General features: G+C 39.8%; 1 protein-coding gene across 1 annotated transcript; it reads right to left on the bottom strand.

The window, feature by feature from the left end:
- Window positions 1-744: 744 nt before the first annotated feature.
- katnbl1 (katanin p80 subunit B-like 1) lies at window positions 745-7,241 on the bottom strand. The gene is made up of 10 exons (XM_079526246.1): window positions 7,078-7,241; window positions 6,414-6,529; window positions 6,257-6,294; window positions 5,747-6,041; window positions 5,381-5,496; window positions 5,237-5,287; window positions 3,268-3,357; window positions 3,051-3,155; window positions 2,046-2,139; window positions 745-1,143 (listed from the first exon to the last, which is right to left on the bottom strand). Exons 2-10 carry the CDS (start codon window positions 6,516-6,518, stop codon window positions 1,111-1,113), a joined length of 927 nt encoding a protein of 308 aa, XP_079382372.1. The 5' UTR covers window positions 6,519-6,529; window positions 7,078-7,241; the 3' UTR covers window positions 745-1,110.
- Between the last annotated feature and the right edge of the window lie 15,616 nt (window positions 7,242-22,857).

The following is a 22,857-nucleotide window of genomic DNA, read 5'->3' as shown; positions in this document are numbered from 1 at the left end:
GCAACCTAGAACTGGTTGTTTTGACACACGGCAGGTCACTACTGTACGGCCTGATGTACAGATGTCTGTTGTGAAGACCCCCTGGCCCTGTACTTTTTTTTGCACTGTGTAAGCCAAAGTGAAAAGGTCCTTTTGTGTTAGTGTTATTTAATTTGACTGTTTTAGCAATGTCACAATCACAATCTTTTTGGTTGATACAAGCTAAAATAGTGTGATGAGTCTCTCATCTCATTACTGGAATTATAAAAGCGGTTTACACCTTTACCATTTTACAAGGTAGTTGTAGGTTTCATTCCTCCTGATAAATGAAAAACTTTGAAAGTAGGCCACACATACTGTATATTGGTCACATATGAAAAAATATATATAACTGATTTTATTGTAATGCATTTATATAATGCATGAGGTCATACACAGATCACTGAGCAGCATTCCTGCTAATTGACAAGTTACCTATGGATTGCTAACAACTGAGCAAAGGTGCCAAATGCCAAGTTTGTTGAGATGATTGTGTGACTATAATAAAAATAAATAAGTGTACTGTGCATCTACCTTTTTCAGTCTATTCCCATTTCAAATATTAGGCAGGATCCAGCCCTGTACAGTACATTATACTGCCTAGGCTCTATTACTGCATAAGACTTTTACATTCATCAACATTTTGCACAGTAGTTGTGTGTCCTGTCATTGCATAATATCTTTGTCTAACCACCACTTATCACAACAATACGATCAACACACCTGAAGATTTGTTTGATGAATGATTTTCATCAATGATTTATTAAAAAATAAAGATAAAGAAAAACAAAAACAACATTAACAAAACAAAAAGAAACCTTAAGACTGGTGCAGTTTCATGTTCATGATTCAGAAGAACCAAGGTGCAAAACTGTGCAAAATGATTTCTTGTTTTTTGCAGAAAGGCTTGCTGGGTCTGCTTCTTCATCGTTTCCCTCTCCAACTGAGGGAGTTGTCTGATTTTTATCAGTTCATCAATCCCATTAGCAAGAGGTTTGAGTGGAAGAGTGAACCAGTCCATTTCAGCTAAAATAAAAACAGCCGTCTTCAAGCAGTAGTGGTGACGTCCTCAGTGCTACGTTGACTACGTTGTCAGCACAGTTGTGATAGGCAAGACTCAATAGCCTAATAAGATGGAAACAAATGTTATCTTTTTACAGCCAGTAAAATATCCCTATGCGCGTGTGTCTCACACACACACACACACACACACACACACACACACACACACACACACACACACACACACACACACACACACACACACACACACACACACACACACACACACACACACAGTTTGTCGAGATGTGTGGTGTTAGGATGAACTGTACGTACAGAGTAGAGAGACCATACACTATATTTGATAAATAGTACTAGGGGTGCACGATTATGAAATTATGACCGATATCTGATCTCCGATTATTAGCACGGTCATATCTGCCAATGCCGATTCTGACCGATTATGATATTATACAGAGGGAATGGAACAATGGAAACAAGCCTAGGGCCAAGTCCCTATAGGCCAAGTCCCTTAGAGTATTCAATCAATCAATAAATACACTATTTTCCCTGAATGAGACGAGCACACAAATTAAATGTAGAATTTAGCCATTGATGGTCACATTATTATTATTATCAATATCGGTGAACATAATCAGGATTATTTTTAGACTAATCCGATACCGATACGGTATTTGTATGGCCGATTCCGATTACACTACCGATTATATCGTGCATCTCTAATAAATACAAATGTTCCATGTCTTTTACATCTAGATTCATGTTAAAATATGATGTGTTGCATCATGCCCTCTCAGCCATTCAGGACACAGCACAGGGATGTCCATCAATGGTTTTCTTTTGCATTATGGTAGCGCTTGAGTGTTTTGAACTGACAGGAATGACTTCTATCCGCTTGGTCCCAGGTAAAAAGCTTATGTGGTGACTATGTGAAATTTGTATGAATAATGTTTTGATACAGCTTTCATAAATAATGTTACATGACAGAGGAGTAACACTCTCACCTTGGCTATGTCTCCTGTAGTTCCTGGAACTAAACATAATTGGGATTCCTCGGTCCACAAGTCCTTCAGTCGCTGCTTCATGACTTCAAGATTTCTTCAAACAGAAATGTAAAATGTTAAAGATGGAGTGCCGTGATTTTTGTACTTTTTCTGTTTTGCATGTGTCTGTGAAATTAACATTACTCTAATAGACCCCTAAGTGTGGTTATAATATTCAAATATGTCTTCCTTGTGTATTTTTGGTTTCTTCCTGAAAGCTGAAAGCCTTTGAGTCAAAAGGCCCAATTGAAATAACACCATTTTAGTGACATCATAACCCTAACCCCTCCCACATTATCATACAACAGCTGTGGGAGAGGCTTAAGTTCAGGTGGGTGGTGCTAAGGTGAAAACCAGGCATACTTAATGAACTGGTGGGTGTGGCCACATACAAACATAATTTTAACACTTTCTGCACACTTTTTTGAAAGAAATCTTCCTCTTAGTATAATCATAGTAGCTGATAATCATGTTTTAGGGGAGAAAAAAAATCACGGCACTCCATCTTTAACTGAATAATTGAGTCAATGTTTGCTGAATAACACTGCACTGTTAATAAGTCATAGACATGTGGAATCTTTAATTCATAAAATCATTCATCTCCAGATTGTTTCTGACTAGTCTCTTCAAATTGTGACTGCTTTGTGAGCTCTACTGTAATGTAAATCTTAATTGTTCGTGAATATACAAAAGTAGAAAGTAGGATGCTAGGATTGGTTAAATTGCAACGATAAAGACCTTTGAAAAAAGGAAACAAAGGAATAACATTTAGTGTACCTTTACCTTTTTAAATGGCTTTTACCTATGCAATGTAATTATCATACTATGCCTAAATGAATGGAAATCAAATGAATGGAAATCAATGGTCACCTCAAAAACCTACTGCGAGTTGCAGTCAATACTAGGATCCTTTAACTTCTTAGAGAAATACTGAAATTACCTTTTGGTTATATTTGAACAACCTACCTGTCTTCTGCACATCTGTCCTGCAGGCTTTTGCCATTTGTGGAAAGTTCAGGCCACCATTTCCTTATGATGGACTGGACCCAGTGTAAACCAACAATTATATGTCTGTCAGAAACAAACAAATAAAAAAACCGATAAAGAAACTCAGCAAAACATACTCTAAATTCGAAACTATAGGAAATCTCTGATGAAACATGTTAAAAACACACAGACTCACTCTTCATATTTACTGCCAAGAATCACTTTCAGTTGTGGCAGAAGGTCAATACAGCAGCCAAGTGATAAACATGGTGCTTCATCTTGAAGGCTGGAGAGTCAACAACAGAAAGTCTCATGTTAGAATATTATGGTAATACTAGTCTGAGTACACTTCATAAACCCGCCTACCAGTGACATCATCATCAGACAGGTTTTGTAGAGATTAATTTTAATCAACGCGAGAACAGTTTCTACTTTCTAATAGCTTGGATTATCCATTGATAAGGTGAAGTTGTCCTTTAATGTTAGTTACAGATATCTACCAAGTGTCCTAGAGAACAAATCAATGAAATAAGAAGTGCATACAGCAGATAATGGTTTGTATATTACACCTTAAAGTGATGTGGAAGATTGGGTTAAAATTTTAATATATATATCATATTGACCGCATCATAATTGTCTGGGTTTATGAGCTAAAAGTATGATCTTGAGCTGTTTTGCCAAGAGTGATTGAGTGGAATCGCAACTTCCAGTTTGTCGATCACAGAAGTAACTAGAAATGTCGAGCTGCCAACTTGCGCTTCTCGCACAAGTAGGCCATTCAAGTTGGCCATGAATGGCCTACTTGTGCGCGAGCAGAGTGTGCAACTTATCTCTGACTAGGTTTGTATAAAGGTCTGTGGCAACATGTACAGATAGATGTAGGCCCCTCCTGTTGAACATGTCTGTCGTATCTCCTCCTTTTCCCCAATCGATCACCTGTTCTCTGTCTGGTAACAGGTGTCAATGAGTCTCTGTAATGATTCTGTGGGCCCCTTCTGCCACCAGTTTGACACCCCAGGTCTATTTTAGACCACCCAACGTATGAGGATGTCTTGCCTATGTATGTTCTCTTTCCCAATGCAATCTTCTTTGGCAAATGGGTAAATATAAGCTTCTTTGGCAAATGCATAAATAGAAATGGACACTGTCAGCATCCATGGACTTTTTAAGTTATATTTTAAGCTCCCTATATATAACTTTGAAACTCAAATTTGTTACGTCATCCACATATGTCCGTTTTTAGAGCCAATCCCTGATTGGTCGAGCGACGACACCAACACATGGCCTCAATCCCCAAAAACGCACAATACCTGATTGGATTGGCCGAGCGACGCCACCAAAGACAATACACAATCCCTGATTGACTGAGCGTGTCACAGAAAATTCACAATCCCCGATTGGCCGAAGGAGTCACGGACATACGCAGCCGAAAACAGTACTTGTGCTCTGCTCGTGCAAGTAACAACATTTGGACATACATGATGTCCAATTGTCCATGTAGCTATATAACCATAGATTCAACATTGCTTTAACCCATTCTGGACCCATTGGTGTAAGCATTATGTTATGCTTTAGCTATTGAAAAATAGCAGATCTACATAGTGCGCCACCGAGTGGCGCGCTACAAGCTTGTAGGTCTGCTATTTTTTTTAAATCGAAGAACGACTGACATAGAAACATAGCTTTTTCAGAAAACTGTCAGGATGTAGAAGACATTTTTAGAATCTGATATCAGGTCAAAATGGGTTAATGTGGTTTCTAATACATTTTTCACTATTGTGCTTCAGACTGCTGAGATGCAGGGAGAGGCAAACGTGCACAATATCACAAAAAATGTGCTGAGATGAACATTACGCTCACTCTTTGGCCCCTTTTCCACTGAAAATGAATTGGTTCAGGACTCTAAAAGTTGTTTCGGAACTGGAACCAAAAAATACTTAAGTTGGGCATGTTATTAGTATTCTACAGGTTGGAGGATGCAGGTGTGATAAATGATGGCAAAAGCAAGCCGGTTCTCGGCTGGTTCCATGAATGCACCATGGTTCCAAGAATCTAGAGCGGAACCAGTTCTAGAACCAATATTCTTTTGGTGGAAAAGGGGCCTTTGTGTGGTAGGCTAGGTATGTAATTCCATTCCCACAAAATCCCAGTGAGCTCAGACTAACTTTTTTGTTAAGACAGGTAGGCAATCGAGCAGCACACCTGCATCTTGAATTCTGTAAAAAGGAAACAAAAACAGAATATGAAGCAAGTTTCTAAAGGATAAACATCACAACAAAAATAAATAAATGATAATGAATTAGTTTTACCTGATTAGATAAGCAACTAATTCACTGGCGTTTCGTCGCCATAACGTCTGAGCAACGTTTAGCCGAAGTTTCCTTTCAAAAAGAGCATGATTCATAGCTTCATGGTCCTTTGATATCTTTGGAAGTAAAACGAACAAGATCATGGCTCAAAATTGAGATTTGTCTGCCCTCGAGACACATTAAAGATGCAATTTGTTATTCGATCATTTCTTGAAAATACCTTCAAAATGTATATTCTGCTGATTTATGATACTACATAAAAAAGGTCAAACTGAAAACACCTTGAAAAAATAATAAACAATATAAAAACCTTAAAACAATATCTCCAATGCAGCACGTTCTAATATTTAGTCAAATTTATCTCACCTCTGCAAAGTAGTCACCATATTTAGAGCCAGGCCCTGCCATTTTGGGAGTCTCAGCACTGTCGGCAGAGATCACAGGGAAGGCGCAGTTGTCATTGTAGTGTACGGCCCGAACGTCCTCGGAGCAGGTCAGCTCATTTTCTTTGTTGGCCATGCCGGTGTCAGAGGTAAGGCCTGTATGAATCGATCGGCGGCGAAGCCCTGTACTCGCCACCGCCGATGTACGCCCTTTTCTCTTGCTCAATGTCTTTCGTTTCACTTTGCCTGGTCCGTGTACTCTGTAAGCCTCTCCAAACCTATCAAGATGGAAGTCAAGATGTACTGAATGAGAAGCTGAAATTAAAGGCAACATAATAAATATATCTGAAGATTCAGAGCCAGTGCCATGGTGCATATGCTTATGGAAAAGTGCCTTGGTGGACCAGTGACTGACAGTGATTATCTGTGGGACACAGACAGTGATTATGAATGTTATGATTAGATGAGCCCCACAGGTGTGGATCAGACTCACCTGTCTGTATCTAATTCTTCCTTATTTAACTTATCCACCTAAAACAAAAGGATAAGGGATAAAGACACTACAGTCTCTATTCCACTTTATAGTCACCAAGGTTTTTGGCATAACAATAGTTAACACAAATTAATGTTTTCTATTCAGATTAGCCCACCTCCTTCATGTTCTTCTCCGCAGCAAGATGCAGAAAGGCATGGGATTTGTCCTGGTTGGGACCAAGGGATTTCCTCTGTAGCCCATCATACTTTCCTGCGGCCATAATAGGGGACGCTTTGTAGGACAGACAAGTCACAGGAAAATCTCAAGTTAGCACTGAACCCAAAAGTGATACTTTAAGTCTTGAGATCTGGCCTAACGTTGCTTTATGTCACTTGCAAGCCAGGGTGAAAAGGTGCCGTCAGAATCGCTTAAAATACTAAAAGCAAACATTGCCTCATAAAACATTATTTGTAAACAAAGCAAATAAATAAATACTTAAAAGCACAGGAGGCGTTGGCTATTGCTGCTAGACCTGTATTAGCCCCAGAGCTACACCTAATGTCACTCCACGGTCTATTGATTCGTTTGTTTATTTGTTAGGTGTAACCAAGTTTAACGCTGCACTGTGCGACATCCGATAGCCTTGTGTTCGAAGCTAGATCTGGTGGAACTTTAAATCCCCAAAACTGGCTGTAACTATGAAGGATAAACACAGGAGGCCTCTGGTGCGGGCTAGCCACTTAGCCATCCGAGCCAGGAAACATATGGTTTCAACAAACAATGCCGTTTTAGACCAACGGTTAGCATTTTTTAGGTAATACTGTTGACTAAATACTAACCGTCTCATTTTGTGAAATGCCGTACAGTCTCGTATGGTGTATGTAATCCAAAAAGGGAGTGAACAACGGTAAATACTATCTCCTCTATGCTAGTAGGTTCAGGTTGGCCCCTTTCCGACTTTTTGCCATTCAAATGAATACACAACAGCACAGCAGTGTGCAGGAATTGTGGGATTGATGACGGCGATGTGAGGTATAGAGTTCTAGTGACATCTAGCGGTCTTCTATGGTAATTGACAAAACACTATATTGACTGTTTCTTTAACAGTAATACAAATCAACACAAGCCAAGGCAGGGTTATTTTAATATCACAAATGAGGAAGAATCAAAATGAAAAGGTCTATCTTCTGACCCTGTGACATCGTGAAAAACCAAATTGTCTTCTTAAAGGGAAACTTCACCCTTACCCTATGACGTTTAGAAGATTTAGAACACTTTCCTGGGGGTCTTTATGTGTACAATAAATATGTGGTTTTATATTTTAGCAGTGAGCCCAGTGTCTCTGATGTCATGGACACTGGGCTCACTTACTTCCTGGACTACATGTTGTCTGAATAATTGATTGATTGATTGAAATATTTATTAACAGTTTGCAGAATTACAGTACATTACAAGCACAACTCAATACAAAGACTGTTAACTGTGAGTGGACGACCCAATAAAGCATTACACTTGTTTACAAGAGGGTCCACCTTGTTCAATTCATCAAAACATTTAGAGACGTACAAATAGACACTTCTATATAGCCAAAGAACAGAACAGAACAGAACAGAACAGGAGTTCATCATAAAGGAGGTAAAAAGGGAAAAGAAACATATACAGTGAGGGGGAAAACAAAGGGGGGGGGGGGATTCCGATTTTACGGGGGCCAGTTTCGAATTGCAGCCGTCCGTAGGTGCCCTTTGAGAGCGGTTTTGAAGGAGTCAAGGGATTCACATGTCTTAATGACTGTTGGTAGGGCGTTCCACATTTTGGTGGCATAGGAGCGAAAAGAATGTAGTCCCTTGTTTGTGCCGAATCTGGGTTGTACACTCCCTCTGGTGTTGTGGGTGCATGGACTTTGTTAACATTAAGGAAATATTTAGACAGGTACATGGGTATCTTGGTGGTGTATCGAATCTTGTGGACCAGACCCATTGCAAGATGCTGTACTCTGTCGTCGACCCTAAGCCATTCCAGCCTGTCAAAGTGGGCAGGGGTGAGGTGGGTTTGGGGGGTGGGGCCAAGTAGTAGCCTGACCCGTTTGTTTTGGGAGGTATGGAGCCTTGTTTTAAGGGCCTTTGAGGTGCTGTGGTACCAAGAGGTGCATGCATAGTCAAAGAAACCTTGTACAAAGGCTCATGTTAAGGTCTTCAATGTGTTTTTGTTGACCAGTGAGGAGATCCTGTAAAGGAATCTTGTTCTTTGATTGACTTTTTTGATTACGTTGGTGGCCATTTTATCACCGGAAAGATTAGCCTCCAGGATGGAACCTAGGTAGGTAATTTCATCTTTTCGTGTGATAATATTGTCACCCACTCTAACCAAGAAGCCATCTGCCTTGCTGAGATTACTATTTGATCCGAAGAGAATGGATTCAGTTTTTCCCAGGTGTAAGGATAGTTTGTTATCAGCGAGCCAGGTGCAGATTCTACCGAGTTCAGAGCTGAGGGAGCTGAGGGTCTTTTCAACCTGCAGTTTGTTCCTGTCCGAGACCAGCAGTGCTGAGTCATCTGCGAACAGTTGCAGTCTCAGTAAGACAGCCCTCCCCCAATCCACAAGGAGGAGCAGTGCACCAAAGCATTATGGGAATTGTAGTCCAGGAAGGAAGTGAGCCCAGTGTCGATGACATCAGAGACACTGCAGGGCTCACTGCTAAAATCTAAAATATCTAAAACCACATATTACACACATAAAGACCACAGGAAAGTGTTCTAAATCTTCTAAACCTCATTAACATGTATTTTTTTTGCAAAAAGGGTGAGAAGTGTCCCTTTAAGTGGGACACAACAGAACAAAATGGCTATGAGTTTTACCCATGGGTTTGGGTTTTGGGTATGGGTATGGTTACCCATAGCCATTTTGTTCTGGATTTTGACCATAGCCATAGTAGTTTAAATTTGTTATTTTGTAAATAAATGTATATTCCCATCTATTCCCGTCTATTTTCTTATGTTCAAATCTGTTTGTAATTGTGTGAAATAATGCTAAATATACCATTCTGCTGTTTATTTTCACTGGTAGGCCTATTTGTGCAAACCTAAAACTCTATTATGTAATATTTGTGAATACAATGTATTTGTCCAATCTGTATGGTATTATATTAATACAATATAACTTTTACAAAGGTGATTGTATTTGGTCTCCCTGCTCTTCTATTGAGACATTTAGATCCTAGTGTCTAAGTTGCATGACTTTTGACTCGATCCTGTTTCTGGTTTGACACAAATTCTGACCTGAAGACCAGGGCAAGCAGGCAGGCTCTATTAGCTCAGTGTGGTAAGAAAAAGAAAAAGAAAGAAAGAAAATGTCAGGAAAGTTACATAGTGATTCACAGCTTCTGTGAATCAGAAGACAGATGCATGCATTCAATTATTTGCTTCACTGCCAGAGTGTGCTCCATTCTCGTCCAGAGTCATCACTTCCATTATGTCCCTGCTCAAATCACTGACTTCCAAAACATGAAATTCAATCATGTGTCAGGAAGTCTGTAAGTATTGCAATAGAATTTATGTGGCTGAAGACATGGGACATTTTATTTTACAAAAAATTACATATCAGATATCACTCTTGCTATGATATGAATCCATCCATCCATCCATCCATCTTCAACCGCTTATCCGTAGTCGGGTTGCGGGTGCAACAGCTCCACCAGAGAGTTCCAGACTTCCTTCTCTAGAGCAGCATTAGTAACTTCCTTCTGGGGGATCCCGAGGCATTCCAAGGCCAGTGAGTTGATATGATCCCTCCAACTGCGCCTTGGTATGCCCCGGGGTCTCCCAGTGGGATGTGCATCAACGACCTCCCTAGGGAGACGCTCTTTTCCAGGTGAAGAAGCAGCAACTCTACTCCGAGTCTCTCTCGCGTGACTGAACTTCTCACCCTATCTCTAATGGAGATTCAAGCCACCCGTCGGAGAAAACTCATTTCGGCCGCTTGTATTCTTGGGGGGAAAAAAACACGGGATCAACAAAATGTAGTTTCCTCAAATCTGCCCTCATATCATAAGGTCAGCAAAACCAGTAGGGTTCATCCTTAAACTGCATTACATTCCATGGCAATCTGTTAGATTTAGACGGATATCTTTCGAAATGCTGGCTAAGGGTGGCATTTGGCTTGACAGGAAAGTCAAGCCAAATGCCACCCTTACTATTACCATTACCCTTACCATTTTGGTGAGCCATTGGGTCACCAAAATTATTGGGGGCCATGCTCAGGTGTTGATGATGATGAAGGCACACAGAAAGTGTGTAGTTTATTTCGGGGGATAATAGTAGTGACTGGGAGGATGGACAGCTCGACAATTTTAGCACCCCATTGCCACAGATACTTAAAAATAACCAATAATGGAAATGCACAAACTGCAGTTTTTATGTAATTTAAACATATCGATGTCTATTACCATAGTAGCCTACATTGTAGTGCAGTATAGTGATATTGATTCCTGTGGGATTTCACACATTCAGTAGCAATTACCAGATTGCTTTGTTGAGTTCAACAATACAAAATGCATGCCATTTCTGAGAATCAAACACACATTGTTACATTAGATTTTCTCACACAAAGACAGCCACCCAGGAAGTTTGAATTAGGAGATATTGATCAACAGCCAGATTAAAAAACAAAACAACAAAGAGTGTTGAAAATAGAGCTGGATGTTCTTTTCTGAAGTCGTGGTAAATGCCCTCCATATTTAGGCAAGGCTAAGACTTTGTAAGCAGGATGTGATTACTACTAAGCAGCACAATTTGCAGTGAAACTTTTCAAAACAAACTTTGCAATATTGTCATGCATGTCCTTTTAGTCACAGAAAGGTCCAGGCCAATGAAAATGTACTGATGCACACTCACGGCATGTGTATTGACAAAATATGGAGAAAGCCGACCTGCAATCAAAACGTTGCCCCATTTGAACTGAAACTAAACTGAACACACACACACACACACACACACACACACACACACACACACACACACACACACACACACACACACACACACACGTCACACACACACCCACACACACACACACACACACACACACACACACACACACACACACACACGTCACACCCACACCCACACCCACACACACACACACACACACACACACACACACACACACACACACACACACACACACACACACACACACACACACTCTCTCTCTCTCTCCAGGCCTCTATGGGCTACTGAAATCAAAAGGTTGGCAAAGAGACCTTGCAGAGGGGAAGCTAGGTGGCGGAGATCTTATTCCTGCCATTGGAGTCAGGAGCAGAATCCCAGAATGGAGTTTCCCACTGAGCAGTGATCAGAGGGATGCAGGGATCGCAATGGCAGAACGGTTACCCAGGGAAAGGTCCACCATTCATAACCAATAAATAGTCTATTTGTATATTATATTATATGTATTTTATAAAGACACCACTCAGTTTCAATATGTCCATGCTCTGTCTAGTCTACAGTGTAAAAATGTAATCAGTTTAGAATTCTTGTGAGGTTATGTCACAGACACCTTCTACACACAATTATGCTGTAATAATTGTTTTGAGGCGATGTTGTCCAGCACATATAAGGCATCTGACTGTGAGAACGTTTAGCCTTTGTCAAATGATCAGAGACTTTAAAGGCAGTTGCTCTGTTGAAGCGGTTTAGATTTGGGCGCCTGTTTAGATGTGTATCTGACTCCAATCATGCAGTCAATCCTATGTGAAAATGCCATAAAGCACAGGATGTATTTTTTTTCCTTCTGTTTCTTCAGCGAGAGAGTCGCATGTCCCTTGGACAGCCTGGTTTCGTTTTTCTGCCAAGTTTGTTTGTAAGTGCGGGATGAAGGAGAATTGATTTATTTGAGCCTCCAGTTTATAGGGGGTGGGGTGGGAGGTAGTTAGTTGAGCGGCAGATCCCATTTTGTTGCATGGAGTCAGACTCAGCACACGTACACATCGTTCCATGTAGGTGGCCTTTTTACAGCAAACAGGTGCTGAAGGAAGGTAACTATGCATCTTCTTCATCATCCTTGTACATGAAAGTTTATTATTTGCCTCACTAGATGGCACTCTACATCTGTCGTGCACATATGGCTTGGCATCTGGCCTTGGGAGTCTTTCTTGCCCAGTGGCTGTGGGATTCAGACAGGCTTGGATAGTCTTACTGAGGATTTTATACAGTCAGGAAGCTGCCAAAGTCTCTGTCCCTGAGGCCCTACAACTTCTTCTCAGAGAAGGGTAATTCACAGAGTAAAAGAGAATGGGCCATAGTTTGACCAGACATTCTGTGAATGTGATCCTGGCTGGTGACTTTTATGATGTGTGCTTCTATAGACTGCAATTCTTTATGGGGTTTGAACATATCTTTTTGGTGCCTTTGGGACCTTACTAATTATAAAATGGAACAAGCAAAGTTACATGTGACATGTTACACATCACCTTGAAAAAGCTATTGCAAAAACTTGTATTGCACATGTAAAGCATGATTTTATGGCTACATCTGTGCTGATCTTCTTGGAAGGAATGAGAAGCTGTGAAATTGACCTGTTTGCGATATGCTGTGTCTGATGGGAACGTCTGCCATGGCCTTTCTACAGTAGCATGACAAAGGGGCAAAGGTGTCTGTAATCTAATAACAGCAACACAGCATCTCTTTCACGAGCATGCTCTTACTATCTTACTCTGTAACCCTGAACTTTAGCTGACCACTTCACCTTTGACCTCAGGTTGTCACTCAAGCCTTGGTTCCATGTTTTTTGAGGGGCGCTAGCTCCTCCTATGTCCAGCTTTTGGTGTGTGTCCACAAACTTTGTCCTACACAAACATTAAATTCCCATTGACAATGAATGGAGAATTTTACGTCATAGTGTCTGAGCTAATAGACTGTCTATTTCACGTCATGATGATGTACTATGATAAGAGCTTCACATCAGTGTGATTTGTCTTTTTCGGGAAACCCCACTACTGAGTGACTAAACACTGCTTAATATACACCTCATTTTGGACACCCATTGACCACTTTCATAGCAACAGGGGAAAATAACATAATCAAAAGCATACCTGTGGGTTATAGTAACAAGGTTAATAGTAACATGGTTGAAAGTGGTTATAAGCAAACCACAGCATAAACACAGACCCTAGCCAATGAAAATGTACTGATGCACTCTCACGGCACGTGTATTGACCAAATATCGAAAAAGCAGGCATGGAACTAAAGGTTGAGTTTCTGTTTAATTCATATGTTTTTCATCTGAGGATTCTATATTATATTTCCTGGGCTGCTCAGTCTTGCCAAAATTGTACTTTGGTCGGCCATAACTCAAGGGCATGTTATTGACAGAAAATAGCGGCTCAGTGTGCGTTACCTCTCATCCTGTCTGGAGGCGTGTAAGTGATTCCCACCGCACACAGTTGAGCTCGGGAGCACTCGTTTTGGTGCACTCAACATCCTGCGTATGTGCAAGGTTTTAGAGCCAATGCATGATTATTTTTAAATCACTTGACAACAAGGCAGGCACACAGACAGCGAGGCCTTGAGGCTTGTGTGAGGCATGCCCAAGCAGACCGCGAGGCACACGAGTGCACGCACAGAGCAGCCGATGGCCTTGTGCACGCCATCAGAGTTGGCAAGCCACGGCCCACATGTTAATAGGTTATCACGTGAACCAAAACGAGCACTCCTCTGTCCCTCCCTCCGCACATCTCAGTGATGGAGTCAAGTTTTTGATCTTAACTGTGGTGGGAGTCTCTTACGCACTGTCTAGAAAGAAGGTGGCCATGTTTAGATTTCAGGTGGTATGCGGCACTGTTAAGACAGGTTCTCCAATGTGCACAGCAGAGGGGTCTCAGTTTGAAGCTGCCCATATGGGTCCTGCATTAAGGCATTAAGTAGACCCACAACTCACCTCGGGAGCAGATTTGAGTTTCCATCAAGTGTGTTTTAGTGTGTGCACATGTGTGCACGTTGCCTCTGTACCTCACAAAGTCAGGCGAGGGGAAAACGTGGTGGTGGAACGTGATGTCAAAGTGCTGCTGGTCACAGTGGAATATAGAATAATATACTAGTGTGACAGGTAACCTGACCAGCAGCTCAGATTCTGCAACGTCTATTGTGTCGGCAATGTCAGGACTGTCTCTAATGCATTCCTCTGACTGAAAAATGATGAAAATGTTGAAAGAATGATGAAAAATGTTGAAAAATGTTGAAAAATGTTGAAATGTTTTGAGAATGTCACCCAGCAGATCAGATTCTGCAACGTCTATTGTGTCTGCAATGTCAGGACTGTCTCTAATGCATTCTTCTGACTGAAAAATGATGAAAAATGATGAAAAATGTTGAAAAATGTTGAGAAATGTTGAAAAGACAACCCAGCAGCTCAGATTCTGCAACGTTTATTGTGTCTGCAATGTCAGGACTGTCTCTAATGCATTCCTTTGACTGATAAATGATGAAAATGTTGAAAAAATGTTGAAAAAATGTTGAAAAATGTCACCCAGCAGCTCAGATTCTGCAACGTCTATTGTGTCTGCAATGTCAGGACTGTCTCTAATGCATTCCTCTGATTGAAAAATGATGAAAAATGATGAAAAATGATGAAATATGTTGAAGAAATGTTGAAGATTTTTGAAAATGTCACCCAGCAGCTCAGATTCTGCAACGTCTATTGTGTCTGCAATGTCAGGACTATCTCTAATGCATTCCTCTGACTGAAAAATGATGAAAATGATGAAAAATGATAAAAAATTATGAAAATGTTGAAAAAATTATGAAAAATGTTGAAAAATGTTGAAAAATGTTGAAAAATGTTGAAAAATGTTGATTGTTTTTGAAAATGTCACCCAGCAGCTCAGATTCTGCAACGTCTATTGTGTCTGCAATGTCAGGACTGTCTCTAATGCATTCTTCTGACTGAAAAATGATGAAAATGATGAAAAATGATGAAAAATGATGAAAAATGATGAAAAATGATGAAAAATGATGAAAAATGTCACCCAGCAGCTCAGATTCTGCAACGTCTATTGTGTCTGCAATGTCAGGACTGTCTCTAATGCATTCTTCTGACTGAAAAATGATGAAAATGATGAAAAATGATGAAAAATGATACAAAATGTTGAAAAATGTTGAAATATGTAGAAAAATGTTGAAAAGACAACCCAGCAGCTCAGATTCTGCAACGTCTATTGTCTCTAATGCAAAAATGTCTCTAATGCATTCTTCTGACTGAAAAATGATGAAAATGATGAAAAATGATGAAAAATGATGAAAAATGTTGAAAAATGTTGAAAAATGTTGAAAAATGTTGAAAATGTCACCCAGCAGCTCAGATTCTGCAACGTCTATTGTGTCTGCAATGTCAGGACTGTCTCTAATGCATTCCTCTGACTGACAAATGATGAAAATGATGAAAAATGTTGAAAAATGTTGAAAAAATGTTGAAAAAATGTTGAAAATGTCACCCAGCAGCTCAGATTCTGCAACATCTATTGTGTCTGCAATGTCAGGACTGTCTCTAATGCATTCCTCTGACTGAAAAATTATGAAAAATGTAGAAAAATGTAGAAAAATGTAGAAAAATGTAGAAAAATGTAGAAAAATGTAGAAAAATGTTGAAAAGACAACCCAGCAGCTCAGATTCTGCAACGTCTATTGTCTCTAATGCAAAAATGTTGAAAAATGTTGAAAAATGTTGAAAAATGTTGAAAATGTCACCCAGCAGCTCAGATTCTGCAACGTCTATTGTGTCTGCAATGTCAGGACTGTCTCTAATGCATTCCTCTGACTGAAAAATGATGAAAAATGATGAAAAATGATGAAAAATGTTGAAACTTTTTGAAAAATGTTGAAAATGTCACCCAGCAGCTCAGGTTCTGCAACGTCTATTGTGTCTGCAATGTCAGGACTGTCTCTAATGCATTCCTCTGACTGATTCTGCAACGTCTATTGTGTCTGCAATGTCAGGACTGTCTCTAATGCATTCCTCTGACTGAAAAATGATGAAAATGTTGAAAGAAATGATGAAAAATGATGAAAATGTTTGAAAAAATGTTGAAGAATGTTGGAAAATGTTGGAAAATGTTGAAAATGTCACCCAGAAGCTCAGATTCTGCAACGTCTATTGTGTCTGCAATGTCAGGACTGTCTCTAATGCATTCTTCTGGCTGAAAAATGATGAAAATGTTGAAAAAATTATGAAAAATGATGAAAGATTTTGAATCTTTTTTGAAAAATGTTGAAAATGTCACCCAGCAGCTCAGATTCTGCAACGTCTATTGTGTCTGCAATGTCAGGACTGTCTCTAATGCATTCCTCTGACTGAAAAATGATGAAAATGTTGAAAAATGTTGAAAAATGTTGAAAAATGTTGAAAGAATGTTGAAAGAATGTTGAACATTTTTGAAAATGTCACCCAGCAGCTCAGATTCTGCAACGTCTGAGCTGCTGGGTGAAATTTTCAACATTTTTCATCATTTTTCATCATTTTTCGTCATTTTTCTAATGCATTCCTCTGACTGATTCTGCAACGTCTATTGTGTCTGCAATGTCAGGACTGTCTCTAATGCATTCCTCTGACTGAAAAATGATGAAAATGTTGAAAGAAATGATGAAAAATGATGAAAATGTTTGAAAAAATGTTGAAGAATGTTGGAAAATATTGGAAAATGTTGAAAATGTCACCCAGAAGCTCAGATTCTGCAACGTCTATTGTGTCTGCAATGTCAGGACTGTCTCTAATGCATTCTTCTGGCTGAAAAATGATGAAAATGTTGGAAAAATGATGAAAGATTTTGAATCTTTTTTGAAAAATGTTGAAAATGTCACCCAGCAGCTCAGATTCTGCAACGTCTATTGTGTCTGCAATGTCAGGACTGTCTCTAATGCATTCCTCTGACTGAAAAATGATGAAAAATGATGAAAAATGATGAAAAATGTTGAAACTTTTTGAAAAATGTTGAAAATGTCACCCAGCAGCTCAGGTTCTGCAACGTCTATTGTGTCTGCAATGTCAGGACTGTCTCTAATGCATTCCTCTGACTGATTCTGCAACGTCTATTGTGTCTGCAATGTCAGGACTGTCTCTAATGCATTCCTCTGACTGAAAAATGATGAAAATGTTGAAAGAAATGATGAAAAATGATGAAAATGTTTGAAAAAATGTTGAAGAATGTTGGAAAATGTTGGAAAATGTTGAAAATGTCACCCAGAAGCTCAGATTCTGCAACGTCTATTGTGTCTGCAATGTCAGGACTGTCTCTAATGCATTCTTCTGGCTGAAAAATGATGAAAATGTTGAAAAAATTATGAAAAATGATGAAAGATTTTGAATCTTTTTTGAAAAATGTTGAAAATGTCACCCAGCAGCTCAGATTCTGCAACGTCTATTGTGTCTGCAATGTCAGGACTGTCTCTAATGCATTCCTCTGACTGAAAAATGATGAAAATGTTGAAAAATGTTGAAAAATGTTGAAAGAATGTTGAAAGAATGTTGAACATTTTTGAAAATGTCACCCAGCAGCTCAGATTCTGCAACGTCTGAGCTGCTGGGTGAAATTTTCAACATTTTTCATCATTTTTCATCATTTTTCGTCATTTTTCTAATGCATTCCTCTGACTGATTCTGCAACGTCTATTGTGTCTGCAATGTCAGGACTGTCTCTAATGCATTCCTCTGACTGAAAAATGATGAAAATGTTGAAAGAAATGATGAAAAATGATGAAAATGTTTGAAAAAATGTTGAAGAATGTTGGAAAATGTTGAAAAATTTTGAAAATGTCACCCAGCAGCTCAGATTCTGCAACGTCTATTGTGTCTGCAATGTCAGGACTGTCTCTAATGCATTCCTCTGACTGAAAAATGATGAAAATGTTGAAAGAATGATGAAAAATGTTGAAAAATGTTGAAAGAATGTTGAAAGAATGTTGAACATTTTTGAAAATGTCACCCAGCAGCTCAGATTCTGCAACGTCTGAGCTGCTGGGTGACATTTTCAACATTTTTCATAATTTTTCATCATTTTTCGTCATTTTTCTAATGCATTCCTCTGACTGATTCTGCAACGTCTATTGTGTCTGCAATGTCAGGACTGTCTCTAATGCATTCCTCTGACTGAAAAATTATGAAAAATTATGAAAAATGATGAAAAATGATGAAAAATGATGAAAAATGATGAAAAATGATGAAAAATGATGAAAAATGATGAAAATGTCACCCAGCAGCTCAGGTTCTGCAATGTCTATTGTGTCTGCAATGTCAGGACTGTCTCTAATGCATTCCTCTGACTGAAAAATGATGAAAATGTTGAAAAAATGATGAAAAATGATGAAAAATTATGAAAAATGTTGAAAAAATGTTGAGAAATGTTGAAAAATGTTGAAAATGTCACCCAGCAGCTCAAATTCTGCAACGTCTATTGTGTCTGCAATGTCAGGACTGTCTCTAATGCATTCCTCTGACTGAAAAATGATGAAAATGTTGAAAAAATGTTGAAAAATGTTGAATTTTTTGAAAATGTCACCCAGCAGCTCAGATTCTTCAACGTCTATTGTGTCTGCAAGGTCAGGACTGTCTCTAATGCATTCCTCTGACTGAAAAATGATGAAAATGTTGAAAAAATGATGAAAAATGTTGAAAAAATTTGATTTATTTTTAAATGTTGAAAAATGTTGAAAAATGTTGAAAATGTCACCCAGCAAACCTGTTCAACCCAGTGTGACGACTTTCTTTTAATCCACGTGAAAGCGTGCAGATCACCTCTGCCTCTTTTTCAGTGTCCAATGTTAAAACTGGTTCTCAATGCTGGGTCTGGGGACCACCAGGGGTCCAAATAGACCCTTAACTCTGCCTGTAGCCCTGGGAGTTAAATTATCACTGACAATGTTATAGTGTAGATTGTGGTTCGAAAGATAAAACATTGTATTAAGGGGGTCCATATCACACCTTATTAATATCCTTACATTTTTAAGGTTGAGAATCAATGGTATAGATGTCACCATGCCACCACAGCCTCTCTGCCCATTGACCTCCACTTTGACCTCTCTGTCATTTGTCTGGAGGTTCCACACCACTAAGACCAAACAACCCTAGGGGCCTCCAGATTAACCATAGACCACTTAAGAGTCAGTGATGCCATCAGTCTATTAAGGAATATTCTTGTGTACATTGTTTATTTTTTCTTACCACACACAGTTTGTTTGGAGAGGTAACTTGGGGTGAACAAATCACCTCAGGCTCTTTGGCAACTGAAAATGAGACCGATCTCCTCTTAAAACCCAGTTCCTCTCTTTCTGCTGTGGTCTTCTGTGGTGGGGGGACACCCTCCACACTCTATAGGCCAGTTAGAGATATGCAACAGTGGTCTAATACAGGAGGTGACTTGTCCCACTGCCAACCAACATCCGGTGGATGAGGTGAATGTTTTGCCGTCATATACAACCTACTGTATGTATGGGTGAATAAACCTTGCCGTTTTCCTGACCAACTGAATTTCATTTCTAATTGTGAGAACTACAACAAGCTGTTAACCATGTGGCACACAACACACATCTGGTAGTTGTTGCTTTGGCAGTCAGTGTTGATCACGAGTGGCAGTGTTGTATGCCTTGGATGATCCCATATGCCTAGATCCTGGTGTCCTGCTACAGGTGCACTAATTCATGCACTCACATGCAGTACATAAGCATTCATATGTGTGCACACTGGTACCTACCAACCAGGCCTGGACCAAAGCGCTGTCACAGATATTTGTTGCCGTTTGTTTTTAAGCGCCGGATGGGTGAAATTTGTCCCAGCAGGGCCACATGAGTTGTTAATGAGGGAAAAATATACAACAGCTTTAATCTGTGATTGTCTAAACATGGAGGCAGGCTCCCATGTAGACATTTCACAATATCCGCAACATTATCCTCAAACAAAGAGTTTAACTATGGCTTGCCACTGGGACCCAAGAAGTACAGACAGGATGGGATTACTTACTTACTATACATTATTATTTTAATCTTTCTGCAGCATAATGATGAATAAGCGATTCTTCACTTTAAATAACCATATTTGTCTCTGTGTATAATATTTTCTAAGGCAGTGGTTCTCAAAGTGGGTCCCAGGGACAATCGGAGTCCTGGAGGGGGTCACAAAACGACCCTTGCAGATCTCCTATAGTGAGTGTGTAAAATGGAAGCAGATGGACGGGGCTATTTGTTTCCATTTATTCTCAGAGTGTATGGGAGTACTTGAGATTAATTTGATTGATTGATTGATTGATTGATTGATTGATTGATTGATTGATTGATTACTATATTAACAGTTTGCAAATAGTACAGTGGTACGATTTACACTGATGCTAAAAGGATAGCACAAAAAGCCCTGAGGGCTTGTTTCCAATTGTGGTCTTATGTTTTCAATTCATCATACAATGTTTGAGAACCACTGATCTAAGGTAGTAATGTAGAAAACAGTAAAGATTCACCTGTCTGGATTATAATGCTTTGCCCAGAAAGGTGTCACCAAGAGACAACACATTGCGAGCCCTACAATTTCAGGGAGGGAAATAGTTTCCATTTGTCTACATTCTGCCTCCCTCTTCGTCCAAGTGGCACGTGCCAGGTCTGACAGCACCACTGGGCCTGTGGAGGGAGGTACCATCTGGGTTTTCAGGTGCTAATCACATTGGCTGAGTTAAGTCTCAAATTGCATCACCGCTCTGGGCGTCCAAAAGGCCCTCACTCTGGGTCAAAGGTGAGGGAAGATAATACTACCTTTGTTGAGAAAAACAAACAACAAACTCAGCTCAAGAAACACACAGATGTGTTACCTCACTGTATAGGATCAAGACGCTGTTTGGGTGTCCAGACAGTGTCTGCAAGGATTACCAACATGTGCTAATGCATATATTGTTTCTTGTCTTAAGTTATGATGCTAAATCTTTGAGCTGTCATTGAGAGCCATATAAACCCACATTTCCACAGCCTCTATTGCTGCCTCAGTTGTCTGTGAGTCTCTCTCTCTGTCGTTCTCTCCCTTACTCACGCACGCACGCATGCACGCACGCACATCATTATCACCGACAAGACTTAAGGCGCTGTTTTATGTCGCTGCCATCATCATCACCACCATCATCATTGTTGTCCTTTTAATCATCCTCATGACTTTTTGAGGGGTGCTAGCCCCTCCTATGCACAGCTTTGTGTGTATGTCCGTTTAGGCACGGAATGTGTTTGTAGCACGGAATGTGATGATTTGATTGGCTGAGCAGTGAGCACGGAATGTGTTGTATGATGATGTATGATGATAAGAGCGCCCGATCATGTCACATGAGTGTGATTTTTTTAACTGACCCATAAACCCCAAACAGATATCTAACAACTATTTGGAGAAAGTTGAATGATCAACTTTGATGATCAACTGCTGTATTGATCATCACCTACCTACCGGTAGACTTTAGACTAGAGAAGGGATTCAAACCTGCAGCATAATCAAGAATCAAGAGGGGTTTATTTGTCACTCCGTAGTAAATGTTGGTGTGACGTTACTGACATGGTCCATAAGACTGTGCAACAACAGCCCTACAATGTACAAGATAATAAGAACACTGGACTGTATCAAATAAATGAAATACGAAAAATACAATGAGATAAAAAAATATATATATTAGGACATACTGATTTAACCCTCTTTAAAACCCTCTTAGTAAGGTGGAATGTGAAATGGGGAATGTACAGAAGGAGGGGAGTATAATAGAGCACCGAAGTCTGGCGTCAATATCGGTAGAGGGCGCAAACCCACGAGTTTATGTACTTTTTATTTGCATTGTAATCCCCATAGGGGGAGTTTAGATCGCCTCATATAAGAACTGTGTTTGAAAAATAAACAAATCATCCAGCCTTCACTCATATGGATATGAAGAATCAACTGACTGAGAGAAAAAGCTATTGTTACTGCTACTGAATTAGTTACATTTTCGCTAGAAACATATATGAGTGAATGACTGTCGCAAACAATACAGAGACACGTCCCTGACAATAATGCCGAGACAGCTTGTTTATTTTTGGACCACAACACTTATATGAAACGATTTTAAGATGAGCCCATGTTATTCTCCATAGAGAAATTACTTCCGTGAACCAGGGGAATTGAGGGGACGAGCGAGTGGCGTCAGGACTTCGGCGCTCTATAGAGGGTAATAGGGTATGCGCATGACATAATCATCATACCAGGCTAGTTATGTATGTCGTACGTATGTCGTACGTATGTTGTACGTATGTCGTACGTATGTCACACTAGTCGATACATAGCAGGGATTTTTGTCCAGCGTCCACTTTAGTCTTATATTTGCTAGCTTAGATTTGCCAAAAAAACACAGTGACCTTTCACCTCGCTGTATGGCGTGCCAATTTTTTTTTACACCTCTGCTGCTTAGCGGATGGTGTGGTGTTGTAGAGGAGGTCTCCCCGGACATGTGCGTATGTCACACTAGTCGATACATAGCAGGGATTTTTGTCCAGCGTCCACTTTAGTCTTATATTTGCTAGCTTAGATTTGCCAAAATCTAGTGCCCTAGTTGCATGCGGGTACGCCTACTGAGTGGCAAAAAACTACTT

This window comes from Electrona antarctica (assembly GCF_951216825.1).
Source record: "Electrona antarctica genome assembly, chromosome: 17".
In the NCBI taxonomy this organism is placed as follows: domain Eukaryota; kingdom Metazoa; phylum Chordata; class Actinopteri; order Myctophiformes; family Myctophidae; genus Electrona; species Electrona antarctica.
This window is presented reverse-complemented; position numbering and strand designations above follow the sequence as displayed.